The sequence below is a fragment of the Hylobates moloch genome, unplaced genomic scaffold, assembly GCF_009828535.3.
Source record: "Hylobates moloch isolate HMO894 unplaced genomic scaffold, HMol_V3 SCAFFOLD_1, whole genome shotgun sequence".
NCBI lineage: Eukaryota > Metazoa > Chordata > Mammalia > Primates > Hylobatidae > Hylobates > Hylobates moloch.
The window spans coordinates 32,248,948-32,262,982 of NW_026652276.1; the positions used below are offsets into that span (position 1 = coordinate 32,248,948).

The 14,035-nt window shown below is 36.3% G+C and overlaps 1 protein-coding gene across 22 annotated transcripts in view; it reads right to left on the minus strand.

Moving 5' to 3' along the window:
• Positions 1–593: 593 nt before the first annotated feature.
• Positions 594–14,035, minus strand: part of MAP2 (microtubule associated protein 2) — a 310,676-nt gene continuing 297,234 nt past the window's right edge. For 13 of the 22 annotated variants that reach the window (XM_058439038.1, XM_058439032.1, XM_058439003.1 and 10 more), the window contains 3 exons: positions 8,907–8,988; positions 4,728–4,840; positions 594–4,506 (listed from right to left, as the gene is read on the minus strand). In XM_058439038.1, coding sequence (XP_058295021.1) covers positions 4,291–4,506; positions 4,728–4,840; positions 8,907–8,988 — 411 coding nt within the window. In that variant the 3' untranslated portion in view covers positions 594–4,290. Of the gene's footprint in view, positions 4,507–4,727; positions 4,841–8,906; positions 8,989–11,012; positions 11,106–14,035 lie in introns of all 22 variants that reach the window. The other 9 variants (XM_058438969.1, XM_058438963.1, XM_058439007.1 and 6 more) reach the window with 1 other exon arrangement.

Consider the following 14,035-nt stretch of genomic DNA (forward strand, 5'->3'; position numbering starts at 1 on the left):
TGAGCCAATCCTGGTCAATTAGCATAAGTAGGCAGGAGATCCAAGTATTAATCGTTCAGTGATTTTCAGACCCTGGATTTGAGCTACTGGAAAGGGGCTTTCTTTGATAGGTTGTGAAATCTGGAGCTTCTGGTGCCCATCATGGAAGGGGTGCCTGCCTGAGAAGGAAGCCAACACAGAGGATGCAAAACTAAAAGTTGGAAAAGGGAAGATTCCTGATGACATCGTTTGAGGCCCTGGATCCAGCCATGCTTGAGGCAGATACACCTGAGTAGTCAGTTACTTGAGCCTACAAATTCACCTTTACGTTTAAGCCCGTTTAATTAGAATTTTTGTCTCTTGCAAAAGATAGCATCCTGCTAATACAGTAGTGATAAAAATAAATTTCCTTATTAATTGAGCTAATATAAAATCATTTAATATAGAGCCTGACACACAATAGAAACTCAGCCATAATAATAGCCTTGTTTTCACAATTTTTCTTTGGTTGTATTACACACACGCACACACACACGCACTATATCACTATATATATATATAATTTTTTTTTCCAGAGGAGAAGCAATTAAACAGTCTGAAACCAAAACTAGCAGTTAGGTGACAAGCAATTTTATTTTGCAAAACAATCACTATACAGCAACAAATACATTTGCAAATTTGATTGAAAAACATGAACTAACTACAACCAGCCATTGAAGAAATGCCTTTCTATGGTAACAGGCTCTAGAATTATCAGAAGAAAGAACCCCCCCACAGATTTGTAACAGTGTGTTGGAACCTCGGAATCCCAGCATACAGAGTATACTTTTTGTTGATTTTTTTTTCTTTTTGCTAAAGTTGAAGTAGATTTTTATGATTGACATTTTATTTTCTGAGTTTGAAAATAAGCTTTTTCCTGCAGAGGGTCTTGGCCTTCACCTACACACCCAAGCTGAAAATCCTAGGTGTAAAAAACCTCAAAACATCAATGCTTATTTTAGCACGTCAATCTTTGAAGGAATGCTTAAAATTTCCTTACCAAGCCATGAATCTACTTTATCTCTGGTATTTAGACCATGAGTAGTTTATTCTCCTTATTGTGGCTTGAAAAATAGAAGAAAACTGTAATTTCAGCTTTGTCAAAATCAACCACATTCAGATTATTTCTTTAATAAAATACTGATATAATGTTATATATTGGCTGATTATTCCACGCTTGCTGTATTACTGTAGGGGTGTGTGTCTGTGTGTGTGTGGAGAAGGTCACTACAATCAGTACATTCTTCCATTTAATGGCATTCTCTCTTCAGCCTTCTTCAGCCGTACCTAGCTGGTGTTACACAGGTGTCATGCTTGTAGGTGGGATGTCAGCCCATCACGCTGCTGGAACTCAGCAGGTGAATCCAGAGAGAGTTGGTTCCTAAATGAACGTGGCCTTTGAAACTCATCATGAACTCGGGTCTTTCCTGCATCATTATGAGGTACCCAATTTCTGGTTGCAAGTGACCCAGAGGGTGAGTTCACTGGAGAAGTTGGCCTTTTAACTCTTCACAGCTCTGGATTACTTACGTATTCTTATACAGGTTCTCAAAGGCTAAAGCCAAAGAGAAACTGGCATAGTAGATCTAGAATTGAGACCATGAAGATTTCATTCTTAGATCAGCGTATGTGTGTCCCCACAAGAGTGGTGCTCAAAAAGCTTAATTTGAGTCGTTATCTTGAGAGTGAAGGCAAGATAGGTTCTACCCCTTAACCCCACAAGAAGACATTTAACCTGTGTGTTTCTCTCTTTTACTGGTACAAACGATCAGTTCCTTTCTGTTAACTTTAATAGAGAATTGTATTTCCATACAAAGCAAGAACATTTATTCATTATAATTTTGTTGTGATTAGAAATAAACATTTGTTTTAATGCCAAATCTAGTAGTTTGGTGCCTTGTATAATCTTTATTTTTGACATGTATTTGTAATAAACTGACTTTTAGTATGTAGAATGTTTACCTAGTGTTAACTTATATAAAAACTTTAAAGAATGTTGAGAAAAATACTTATTTCACAGGTTAAAACTTTTCTAATGAGCTGTTAACTTCTTTCTAGAGAAATTTAATCACTATTTAAAACTATCAAAACATGTAATAAAATACCCTAAGTCTCCACACACCTTTCTTCTATTTTCTGGTGCACTTCAAGGGAAGCTGATGAATAAACTGCCCAGATTGGTCAAATCAAACCTCACAGCAATTAATAGGCAGAAAATAGATATAATGATCCTAAGGTTTCTAAGGTTTTGACTGTCATATAAAATAACTGACTTATAAATGGTTTAAGACATGTTTGCCTGTGTAAAATCTCTTAGCTGAGAATGAGTGGTGTGGGTTTGCTCCTAGGGTTTCTTGTATGGCAGTTACACTGGTTGCCATATCCACTGGGTCACCAAAAAGCACCTGTGTCTCTGCCTTTGCATCCCTTGGCTTTTGTCTTGGATGTTTCTATACTTCCCCCTTGCCTCAGTCCATCCTCATCATTTCCTCCTTTATATTCAGGAACTGATTTGGCTCAAAGAGATCATACGCCTAGTGGACCATTTGATTTTAATGGTTCAGATCCAACCTACCAGCCCTGAGCAAGAAAAAGAACAGACAAAATTCTAAAAAGTGTCCATCTAGCCTGGTAGCTCTTTGCCTCAATCAGGCCATTGACTATTTCATTCCTTATTTGTAAGTCTAAGATGAATGATTTGTGAGAGCAATTAATTGATTTGTGAGTTCTAGACTGTATATACAGTCAGGAAAGTATTATCTACTGATAAATAATACTACATCACACTGTGTTACTTTACAGAGTGCAATGCTGGAGTCTTGGAAAAAAACTGATTTAGATATCTGTGTCTCAAGTGTTTTATAGCTATAGCTTCCCAAAGTATTGTATTTTTTCTTTCCGATCAGGGGACCTTTACTTTGGGTAAGAAAGACAAACATCTTCTATTAGAGAATTTAATAAACAGATACTATATGGAAAAATGAGAAAACATGTTTCAAACTATTACAGTTAGTTTCAACTTTCAACTTTAGCAAACGGAAAAAAAAAAGAAAAATAAAGAAAAAATTTTAAGTCGGTTTCGTGAATAAACCCCAAACTATCTTGTGATTAAAAATGAGATAAATCCATAGTCTTAAACCAACAATCTGTAAACCCTTTCATGTATAACTGGACCCACCCCCACAAACTCCATGTTGGTGAAAGCAAAGAAAAATAACTTTTTTTCTAGCATCACGGGAGAGACTTGTATCTGGCACTAAAACAGGGTTACGGCTTTGAGTTGTTACGGAAAGCAACTTCATGCTAAGATTTTTTGTCTTTTTTAATGTATTTTTTTTTAAATAGGGAGAGAACCCTGCTAACATCTACTTTCACATACCTAAAATTGCAACACCGAAGGGTGCAGGAGACACAGATACTGTGAATAAAGAAGTGTAATATTCAAGTATATGAGGAAGTATCACAAATGGCCACAGAGAAATATATATATATATATTTATATCTATAATACTGTATCAAACAGATGGAAAGGGGGTGTGAAACTGGTAGTGTGGACACAAATCTAGCTGACCAACTGATATTCTAATCAGACACGAGTCCATCCTAATGAAAGTGCATCATTCCTAAGGGATGCACTTTTACACCACTTCCTCAATCACAGCTCAAATGCTTTGCAACTATTTTTTAATTAGTTAAATAATTTATTGGATTGACATACTCTGATATAATTATCCAGGTCCCAAATGTTAATAACTTAATTGAATCTTTCTTCCCATTTATACAAAATAACACTTTAAAAAAACTTATTTCTTACATGCTCTTCCCTTCCTGCAATCAGACTCCTTGGTTTAATTTAACCTGAAATAAGTTACAATGGGCAGTTTTTATCTTCTCACTCAGAAACAGAATAGTGAAATGAGCAGCTTGGATTTTAACAAGGCCTTCAGAATGTAGTGGATAGCCTTCAGGCACATGAAAGGTAAAAATGCAATTTTTAAAATAATAATACTCCATGCAAAACAGAGCAGAGCAAAAATAATTGTCCAATTGAACCCATGTAAAGCCAGTGTCTTCCTGTTGCGAATGGAAATCAGGTCAATTTCTGCATGTACTATTCATTTTTTAATATAAAATTGTAACAATTACTACAGTTTGGGGATGAGATTATTTATTTTATGGTTTATAAAGAATGAATATAACACCTGCTCAGAGCCCACTCCTGCCAAGAGCTCATGCCTAAATACTATTATTTCAATGCTAAATGAGAAATATTCACAAGCCCTGCTTAGCGAGTGCAGCAGTGACATCCTCAGCCAAAGTGGCAAGCTGAGGAGATTCGAGCAGGTTGATGCTTCCAGACGAGGAGACATTGCTGAGTCGTCGGGGTGATGCCACGCTGGATCTGCCTGGGGACTGTGTAATGATCTCAGCCCCATGGTCCACACGGGCTTTAGCATGCTCTCTGAAGTTCAACTTTTGGCTGTCAATCTGTTTAAGACAAGCATCAGTCCTCGTTAACTCACGCATCTCAACTGGCCCCTACCTCTTTCTCCATCTCCCAGGGCTGATATTAATGACTTCTATTCACCTCTGTTATCCCCACTTCTTATTTGTCCAGGTCTACAATCTGGGACCTATTTTGATGAAGAGTATTTCAGAAGAATTTTTTTTTAAGAAAGACAAGATTGGCTCATAACCTTGTTTCTTACCTTGACATTACCACCTCCAGGTACATGATGAGCATTATCAAGAGAACCGACTTTAGCTTGGGCCTTTTCTTTGAAATCTAGTTTTACACTCTCAATTTTCACACGTCCGCCACCTATGAGGGAAGAAATACCTTGATATAACTATATCTTGCATTTATGGTAACTATTTCCCAAAAATGATTGCAGTAGATAGACTATTGCAAACCACAAATGTATTAACTTTACCATCCCTCCAACCATATATGTAAAAGGAGTCTTTTAGAATTTCTAGCCCATATCATTTCCTCATATGATCCAAGACCATAACACCCTTCTTATACCATTATATGGATTGCTTCACGTATTAATACCTTTCTCCTTTATCCATGTCTAACCTAAGAAATCAGAGGGGCTTTTCTTTTTGGTATAACAAGAACTCTAAAAATTAGCAAAATGAAAATATCTTATTTGAATCCTTTCTAAAAGTTGGAACATTTAGTCTCTTATTTCTAAGGGACCAAATTAAATTTAAATAAAACTCTTCTTTATTCTTCATGGTAACAGGTTACTAATCCAAAGAAGATTCAGGCTGGAAGTGGTGCACATGTGGGCAATATATTCATTTATAATGTTCAACATTGAAAGCTTCACTGATGAAATGAGTCAGGAGCTAAGTTGTTTATGACTAGTAAGCTTTAAAAGCCTCCCATTTCATACATGGAGTGACAGATCATCATCTCTTTCTCATACGGATGCCATAGGACCAATTTGACGCTGACTTTGATCTGATAATATTGAGACAGAGTTTTGACCATGCCATTTTCCCTAATGCTAACCAGTCTAGAGCTCTGATCTGCTGATTATAACAGTGCCATGCTGCACTCTTCCGTGTAGTCTTCCCCATCTCTACATGTCTTTCTCAAGCTCTCAAATATGGGAAGTTCTTCTACACTAGGTAAGTTATTTGTTGTCCTTGAGCCTGTCCTTGACCATTTCTGAGTGTCTGCTGATGTGTTTGATCTAGATAAAAAGTGAAATTGGACTCCTTATTTACTCATCTCCACCTAAGAGATTTGCTTTCACTTTAACAGCAACTTGGTTTTGAGCACATGTGTTCTTCTGGAAAGCCAGTGGTAACGTATGTCTCACTTGTGATGTATTTTACAGATTACATATTTCAAAGCTGCTCCAATAAACATGTGGAGTATATAAAGTGCATCTTACTTGGGAGTTTGATTTTGAAAAAATGCCTGATGGACCATACGGAAATATGAAAGAGATTTTGCAATTTTGGATTCTTGTTGCTCATGTATCTCTGTAGACGAAAGAGGAAGGTTTGTTAAGGCTTCACAGGTCTCTTAAGCCATGAGGTATTTTTCTCATGCAATATCTAGACATCTATGTCAATACCCAGCTGCCTGGCCAGGGGCCTCTTGTAATTATATTACATAATTAGATTAAATTTTGGAGAAACATCCATTCATTCTTCTTTTAAGGCTTAGAAACTGTATGATGTTATTTAACTCATGCTTAGAGATGTTGTTATCCTTCCCTGAAAATATGCCTCATTTTATAGAGTATTATTCTTCCCACATTTTACCTGGCCATATGGGTCTCACTTGTTGATTGTGATGAGATGAACATGATTCGTAATGATTCATAAAGACAGACTTATCTTGGTTAGAGGTTAGAGGATATTGGACTTTCAGCTAGATAAGAACAATTTCTTTGTGATCTTATTTTTGTATTTTTGGTAGCCTCTGATGGAAATCATTTACTTTTCTGATTATACGTTGTATCAATATAATCTTATTAACTTTTTGCTAAAATGTCCTTTTTTATTTTTGGAGACAAGGTCTGCTCTGTTGCCCAGGATGGAGTGAAGTGACATGATCATAGCTCACTGCAACCTTGACTTCCTGGGCCCAGGTGATCCTCCCACCTCAGCCCTCTGAGTAGCTAGGACTACAGGTGTGCACTACCCCACATAGCTTATTTTTATTTTTAATTTTTTTGTAGAGATGGAATCTCGCTATGAACTGTCTTCTGAGAGGGAAAAATAATCATGTATTATTGACCCAAAACATATTCAGAAAAGGAAGCTTAAGAAGTCTATTTCTGATGAAGTCCCTGTAGAAATTCTTATGCAACTGTTAGAGAATCCAGATATCTTAAACTCAGAGATCTATGCCTTTGATTTTCAAATAATTCTGGCACTCATCAGGAGCAGTAATTGTGAAAGACTATTATCTTTGTCAAGCTCTGTAAATGAAGTTGAGAAGAACAGATATTTCAATGTGTGCCTCCAGATGTTTATTTTCTTTATTTTCTCTTTGGATATTCCACATTCCAAAGTAACTTTGTGAAAAAGTTGCTGCTGTCAAGGATTATTATGCTTACACTTCTTTATGAATTTAGTCATTTGATTCAGTTATAATAGAAGCAAGAGCTAGATTTAGAAATAGGTGGGAGTCCATGACAACAGCCTTTTATGACCAACAAATCATACACAGAACAGTTCCTTATCTTTATAAAATTTTTCCGTACATCTAGATCACAGGTGAGTTTGACTAACTATATCCTTACTGTCTAGAATTAAAGAGTCTAGCATTTTCTTTTGTATTCTGAAAGAAAATAGGCAGTGTTGCCAAGTATTCCAGCCATGCTGTTGACACAGCAGTACAAAGTCAATTCAGTGTTTGCAGACTTCAGCTGTGGACAGAGGAATTTCGAAGATATGAAGTATGGGACAAACTTCCTGCTGCCTCATGAATAACAGAGAAGCTAATTCCATGGCAGCAGTTCTGAAACTGGTAGTGAAGACTTCATAAATGTAGTTTCTAACTCTTTGACTTGCTTTATAATGAACACCCATTGACAAAATGAATCCTGATTTCCAGATGTTTTCAATGCGTTTATCCATTTTGAAATGTATTCTACCTATCTTTGCTTTTCAACCAATAATTTATTAATAATTTTCTCCTGACTAGCAGAATAATTGTCAGCTAATAGCTCGATTGTTATTATACCTTGTTTCATGGAAAAAAAACCTATTACTTTGTTTTCATGTTAAGATGCCAAACACAGACAGTTAAAACCACTTGCTTTCCTTTTGTTCTCAAAGGGATAAATGAATTGTGTCAAAATATTCTCAAGAAAATTACAAATTTGACAGTCATCTTTTATTACACATCTATGGAGGCAGAGTTTTTTTCTTTGCGACAGAGTCTTGCTCTGTTGCCCAGGCTGGAGTGCAGTGGTGTGATCATAGCTTGCTGCAGCCTCTTACTCCTGAAATTAAGTGATCCTCTTGCCTCAGCCTCCAAAGTAGCTAGGACTACAAGCATGTACCACCATATCTGTCTTATTTTTATTTTTTAGTTTTTTTATTGAGACAGGGGTTTCCCTATGTTGCCGAGTCTGTCTCAAACTCCTGGCCTTAAGCAATCCTCCTGCCTTGGATTCCCAAAGTGCTGAGATTACAGGCATGAGCCAACATGCCCACTCTATGGAGGCAGAATTTAACAAAATCATGTAATACATGATATTCAGAAAAAGTGACTCATAATGTTAGATTCACACTTTAAAGGGAGAAAATCTCCCAGTAACTATGAATATAAATTCTACTTTAGAGCACTAGTCGTATGAGATATTTTGAAAAACCAAAAGGGGTTCATGGTGAAATAAGTTGAGGAAACATTGCATTCTGCTGGGTATTCACGGTGTTTACTGACCTAATAAAGAATCTGAGAAATTCACCAGATAAATACACTTCTTCAGCTTTGCAAAGCACAATCCTTATTTTACATAATATAGAAAGTCAATTTTAGGAAAAAAAACTTTGGAAATGCTACCCCCATTCAATGTTATTATATATGAATACATGATCTGATGTATTTTATAGACTACATATTTCAAAGGAGCTCCAATAAGCGTGTTGAGTACATAAAGATAAATGCATCTTATGTACCTTTTAATTTTTAATTAAAATGTGTCCTCCTCATTGTAATTGGGTTCACTTTTCCCCAATGAAGATGCCTTGAAATTTTCAATTTTAGTTTCTATTAATAAAAATGTGAAGTATCCATATTTTAAAACATCCTTCCAATTAGGTATTTTGCAACAACAACAAAAAATTTTCTCATCCATTTCTTGATTCCAGTTAAATATTTCTCAAACTACTAAAAATTATTTATTTACCTGGCCTGTGGCGGATGTTCTTCAGAGAGCCACATTTGGATGTCACATGGCTTAGGTCTATTTTCTTGGTAACAATTTGTACCTATGTGAACCACATAAAACATGCTTAAAATAGTTGAAACATGGACAAAAACCCAAGCTCATACATAAGATCTAGAAACATACCCAAAGTCACAACATGCAACAACATAGCTAGAAACCCAAATTGAAGTACACACACAAACAGAGGAAGACATAATTTTCCATATATTCTCCCACATGTTTGGATTGGAAAGAAGAGCCCAAGTGAAAGAAAACCCTAGAACAGAAGATTTTATTAGTTGAAAGCAGATTATGACACAGGAGGATAGAAACATATTAATAAGGCAAGCTTCCACTCAGAGAACTAAGCAACACTGTGTTAAACCTTTCCATAAGCAAAGAGCCAAGAGAAGAGCTGCATTATTCTTTATAAAGTGATTTTTACATAAAAGTGACCAATGTTGCTCATAGTTACAAGAAGACCAACGTTGTTTTAAGATACAAGAAGAAGTTCTGAATGTGATTTCCTAAATTGTTATTACATTGTCATATCTTAGCTAGATGAAATTTTTCTTTCATACCAAATTATAAAATGATAGCAACATGTTTTTTCTTCTGTGTGTTTTACTGAAAATATTTCCTCTCTCAATATTTGAAGCAGTGCTTCTCCAAGTTTGGTCCATTGTCATCTGCATGAGAGTACTTGGGAATTACTGAATCAGACATCATGAGGACAGGGCCAGGATGTCTGCATATTTAAACAAGGGATTCTTTCCTAGAGGAAAATTTAAGACTATTGTTTTGGGAGATAAAGCTTCTCTACTTACTTTAAGATCTTTAATTATCCTAGTTTATCCTTTTCCACTTAGGTGTTTTGTCCAGCAGCACCTGTGTAAAGGATAGCTGGGTCCATCCTCTGATACCCTCAAGGTGATTACCAGGACTGGGGCTACTTTTATCAGAGTACCACATGGTGTATACTTACAGTCTGGGGAATAAGGAAGAGTGGCAACCACATAAATGTAAAGATTAACCCTGAGGCTTAGCCTAGCATACCTGAAGGGGGCCAGCAAACATTGCTATGAACTTTCAGTGACAATGACAGTTTTATGCTCAGAGAAGCTACTTTGATTATCAGGCAACAGCTGCTTGTAGAAGGCACTTGCTTCTCTCTCTCTCTCTCTCTCTCTTCACTGCTTGATTCTACTTCTGCCCAGTTGGGAAGCAAGTAGCCAAGAGTTACTAGACAGGTGAGATTCTAGACTCAACACCCTGTAAATTACTTGAGTCATGGATGATCAGAAACTGAAGTTTAAAAAGATAGGATCTGTAGAATACAGTTAGCCTGATAATCTTTGTAAAACTATTCTTGTTTTATAAACAACCATGCTTCCTTTAGCTTGAAATTGTCTGACCATTTCAACTCTGCCTCAATCACACTTAAAAAACATGGAATCATCTTTCCCTTCCTTTCACAGGACATTATTTACACTAAATGAAAGAGACAGGAAAAAAAATCCCATCAAGCTCAAGTGTACACTGGACTTGAATCCTTTCACTTTGAATTATAGATGAACCATGCTCCACCAGTTTTGTATTATTCTAAATGATATCCTTACTTTCATGAATAATGAACCACTGAAGATTGACATTACATACTTTGGGCATTTACAAGTATATCAGTCTTTGCCTCATGGGTAATTTAAATGGAGCTAGAAAAATATGTGCCCAGCTGACTTTTGCAGCAGAGTAGAAACAACATGAGAAAATACATTGAAGACAAGAAGGCCAGCAACAAAGTTGGCAAGTGAAATGGTTTTGCCATTCTCCAAAAAACCATGGTGCATTCCATCAAGGTTTTCTTTCCCAAATCAAAGCAAGAAATTCCCTGATGATCTTACAGGGAAGGATGGGAAGTCCATCGCTGAAAATGCAAGGCTACAAGCTATCATACCAGGGAGACATGTGGAACAGCAGTGGGAAAGGAGCAGTGTGTTGGAAAGAGGTGGGAAAGAAGGCAGGGTGCTGGCTGTGCAGGTGGCTCCACACAATCAGGACAGCTTTCTAAAAGGCGCTTCTACTTACATTTCCGCCCCCAGCCGAATGTTTGATGTTATCCTTGGAACCACATCTGGACTGAACTTTGCTAAAATCGATCTTCTTGTTTAAAATCCTAACCTAAAAGGAATTGGAGGTAACTTCACTGTGCATTTTTCTATCCAGATGCTGGATAAAGGGAACCAGAATGGGTAGCATCAAAGAGGCTTTAGATTCCCTTCCACCTACACATTCATTTAAGAGAAAATCTAACACTGGAACTGAAGAACAGTTCTATCATGTAAATCCAAGCCCCTATTCTTCTGCACCCCCAAGGGTCAAATGTGAGAGAGGCTTAGAAATCCCACTGTACTTAGGTATTATCTGGAAACAGTTGTATGGACTGAAAAATAAAACTTGAGTCATCTGTGATGGGGAGGCTACCAATGTTGTCAGCAACACTGGGACTCAGGCTCACTCTAGGTAAGGTTCAATAGTGGTTAATACTAAATCTTGTTCAGCACAGGACCCTAAAGGATATGCCATTCCCTCGCCCTATCAGAGTCAGCCATCACAATTATTAATCACCTTGTACACTTGACTGTTCTGTTGGTCCACACAGCACAAATGGGGCTCACACATGGTGAATGCTCTACATCAGAGTTCTCATTCATCTAGGGTAAGAACCCCCGGTTTCCCAGGAGGGTCAACAAAGAAACTTTGGGTTTCACAATTCCCTTGCAGGTTTGGTTCAGTGTCCTCCTGAAGGCCCCTTTCTGGCAATTGGTCAAGAGCAGCCATTTTCCATGGATGATCATATGGAAGCATTATTTCCATTTTTGGAGGCAAGAAAACCCATGCCCGTTGGTTAGCTGACTTGTAACTAGGTCATACAGACATAGGTCAGGCCTTGATTGAGGCCAGCAGATTTGAGGTTAGGTGTTTTATTTCCATTTTTGGAAAGTCAAACATTCATCTTGAAGACAACAGCAGATCCAGATCTGGAAGGACATTACTCTGGTTTAATGTAAAATGTTACAACTTTCATGACTTCTTTCATATGTCTTTTGAACCTTGCATCTTTTGCACATAAGCAATGTAAGCATGGAAAGAAAGCTTTATTTGTGTTATTGTTATTGTTGTTACTGTTATTTGTTCATTTTGTTTTACTTTGGTTACTTCTACTCTCTTCTCTTCCCCACCTCTGCAATAGCTAAAGAAAAAAAACAACATTTTCAATGCTTTAGGGGACACTTTATCCACTTATTAAAAAATTCTAAATAAATTTACCCTAGATACACAGCCATCTGCAAGAATATTACCACATTTTTTGGTATTTCCAAAAAAGAATAAAAAATTTGAAAAGACATTGAATCTTGACTATTTTTAACTAGGCAAAGCTTAATTCACAGTGCCTGCCTAACATTGACAAGATAGCTTGTCCCTTGCAGGGAAATATCGTTGATATCTCTCATCAGCAACCCACGGGGAGAGCCTCTTGTCAAAATTTGAATTCAGAAGACAGAATGATTGGGCTACTTTTTAGGGCATAATAAAAGTTGCAATTTAAACAGAGTTGAAGATATTCACAGTCTGTATCTAACAATAAGTGTAGTTGCACTATAAATGTTTCACATAAGACGGAGATAGTTTTAAACCAACAAAGACCATTACATGTAAAATCTCATAGAGAAATTATTTTCTGAAGGCAAATCATTTTATTTATGGCCATATCACCATAAATGTGCCCATTCCCATCTAATCTTGGAATTTAAGCAGGGTCGGGCTTGATTAGTACTCGGATGGGAGAAAGCAAATAATTTTGACTTATTGTTTCTAATAATAATACTTTAAAGGATTCTCAGTAAGTATCTAATTATTTTGGCAATGACATAGACATGATGTGAGCTATTTTACTAATCCTTGAGAATATACAGGATTTCATACTATGTTTAAAAAATTTAACTTAGAGATCATTAGAGTACCAATCTAGTGACTCATTGCCAAGTGATCACAAGCCAAACACGCAATCTGATTCACTTGTTACAAAAATGGAAATTCTAAAATCAGTTGCATAAATCTGTTTGACATTAACATTTAATCAACTGTTTGACCATTTTTATCATTTCCAAAACAAATGATTCAATCCTAAATGATCACATTGCCAGCATTATTAGGAGATTATTTAGAATCTTAAAGTCCTACAACTTAATAGCTGACTTCTGTTGATTTTACCCAGATTTTCTAGAAAATCACAGATATTCTATCAAAAAAACCTGCTTGCCTCTCTTGCAGGTAGACTTTCTCCACCTATGTCTGCTCAACTTGTAATATGAAGCAATCCTATCCTTTCACATGCATCACTGGGACTTTCTTTACATATTTCCATATTGCAATAGCTTATATTACAATTTTTTCATCTAAAATGAGGTGAATTATGACAGAATAAATGTAACTGGCCTCTCTAGACCTTTGTTTTCCACAGAGCTTAATGGTAGGGTAGAAAGAAGCATAAACCTCTTTGGATAGTGGACACTTAGTGCTTATGAAGAGTTACACTCTAGCTTGACAACTTGCACCTGAATGTTCACCTATTCTGCGTGACTCACATTTATGCAGTAGCAAAATTACAAATTACTTCACACCAAAGATCTCTAGGGTCAATTACAAATAATTAGCATCTTAGAGTTCATTCCACAAATAACAGCAGTCCTCAGAAACCATTTCATAAAATAGAAAAATTCATGGCTGCTGTGAAGGAGAAGGCCATATTCCAGATCGGTTAAAAAAAAAATCAAAGAGTTATAGTTTTAACTCTGGGTTCTATGGATAAATCTAAATAAACACTTATTTCTTTGGGAAGGGATTTTCAGTTTTAGAAAAACATTTGTTTTCCCAAAAACCTATGTCAAGGGAAAATTATTTTAACATCTTAGAGATTGTCTAGAAAACAAATAACTACTATTTAACGAAAAAACTAATTTTCTGTGCTCATGATATGAAGGAAAAAATCTGAATAATAATTGCGAAAAATTTTCTCTAAATCACATTTTAATCTCTGCCAATTTATT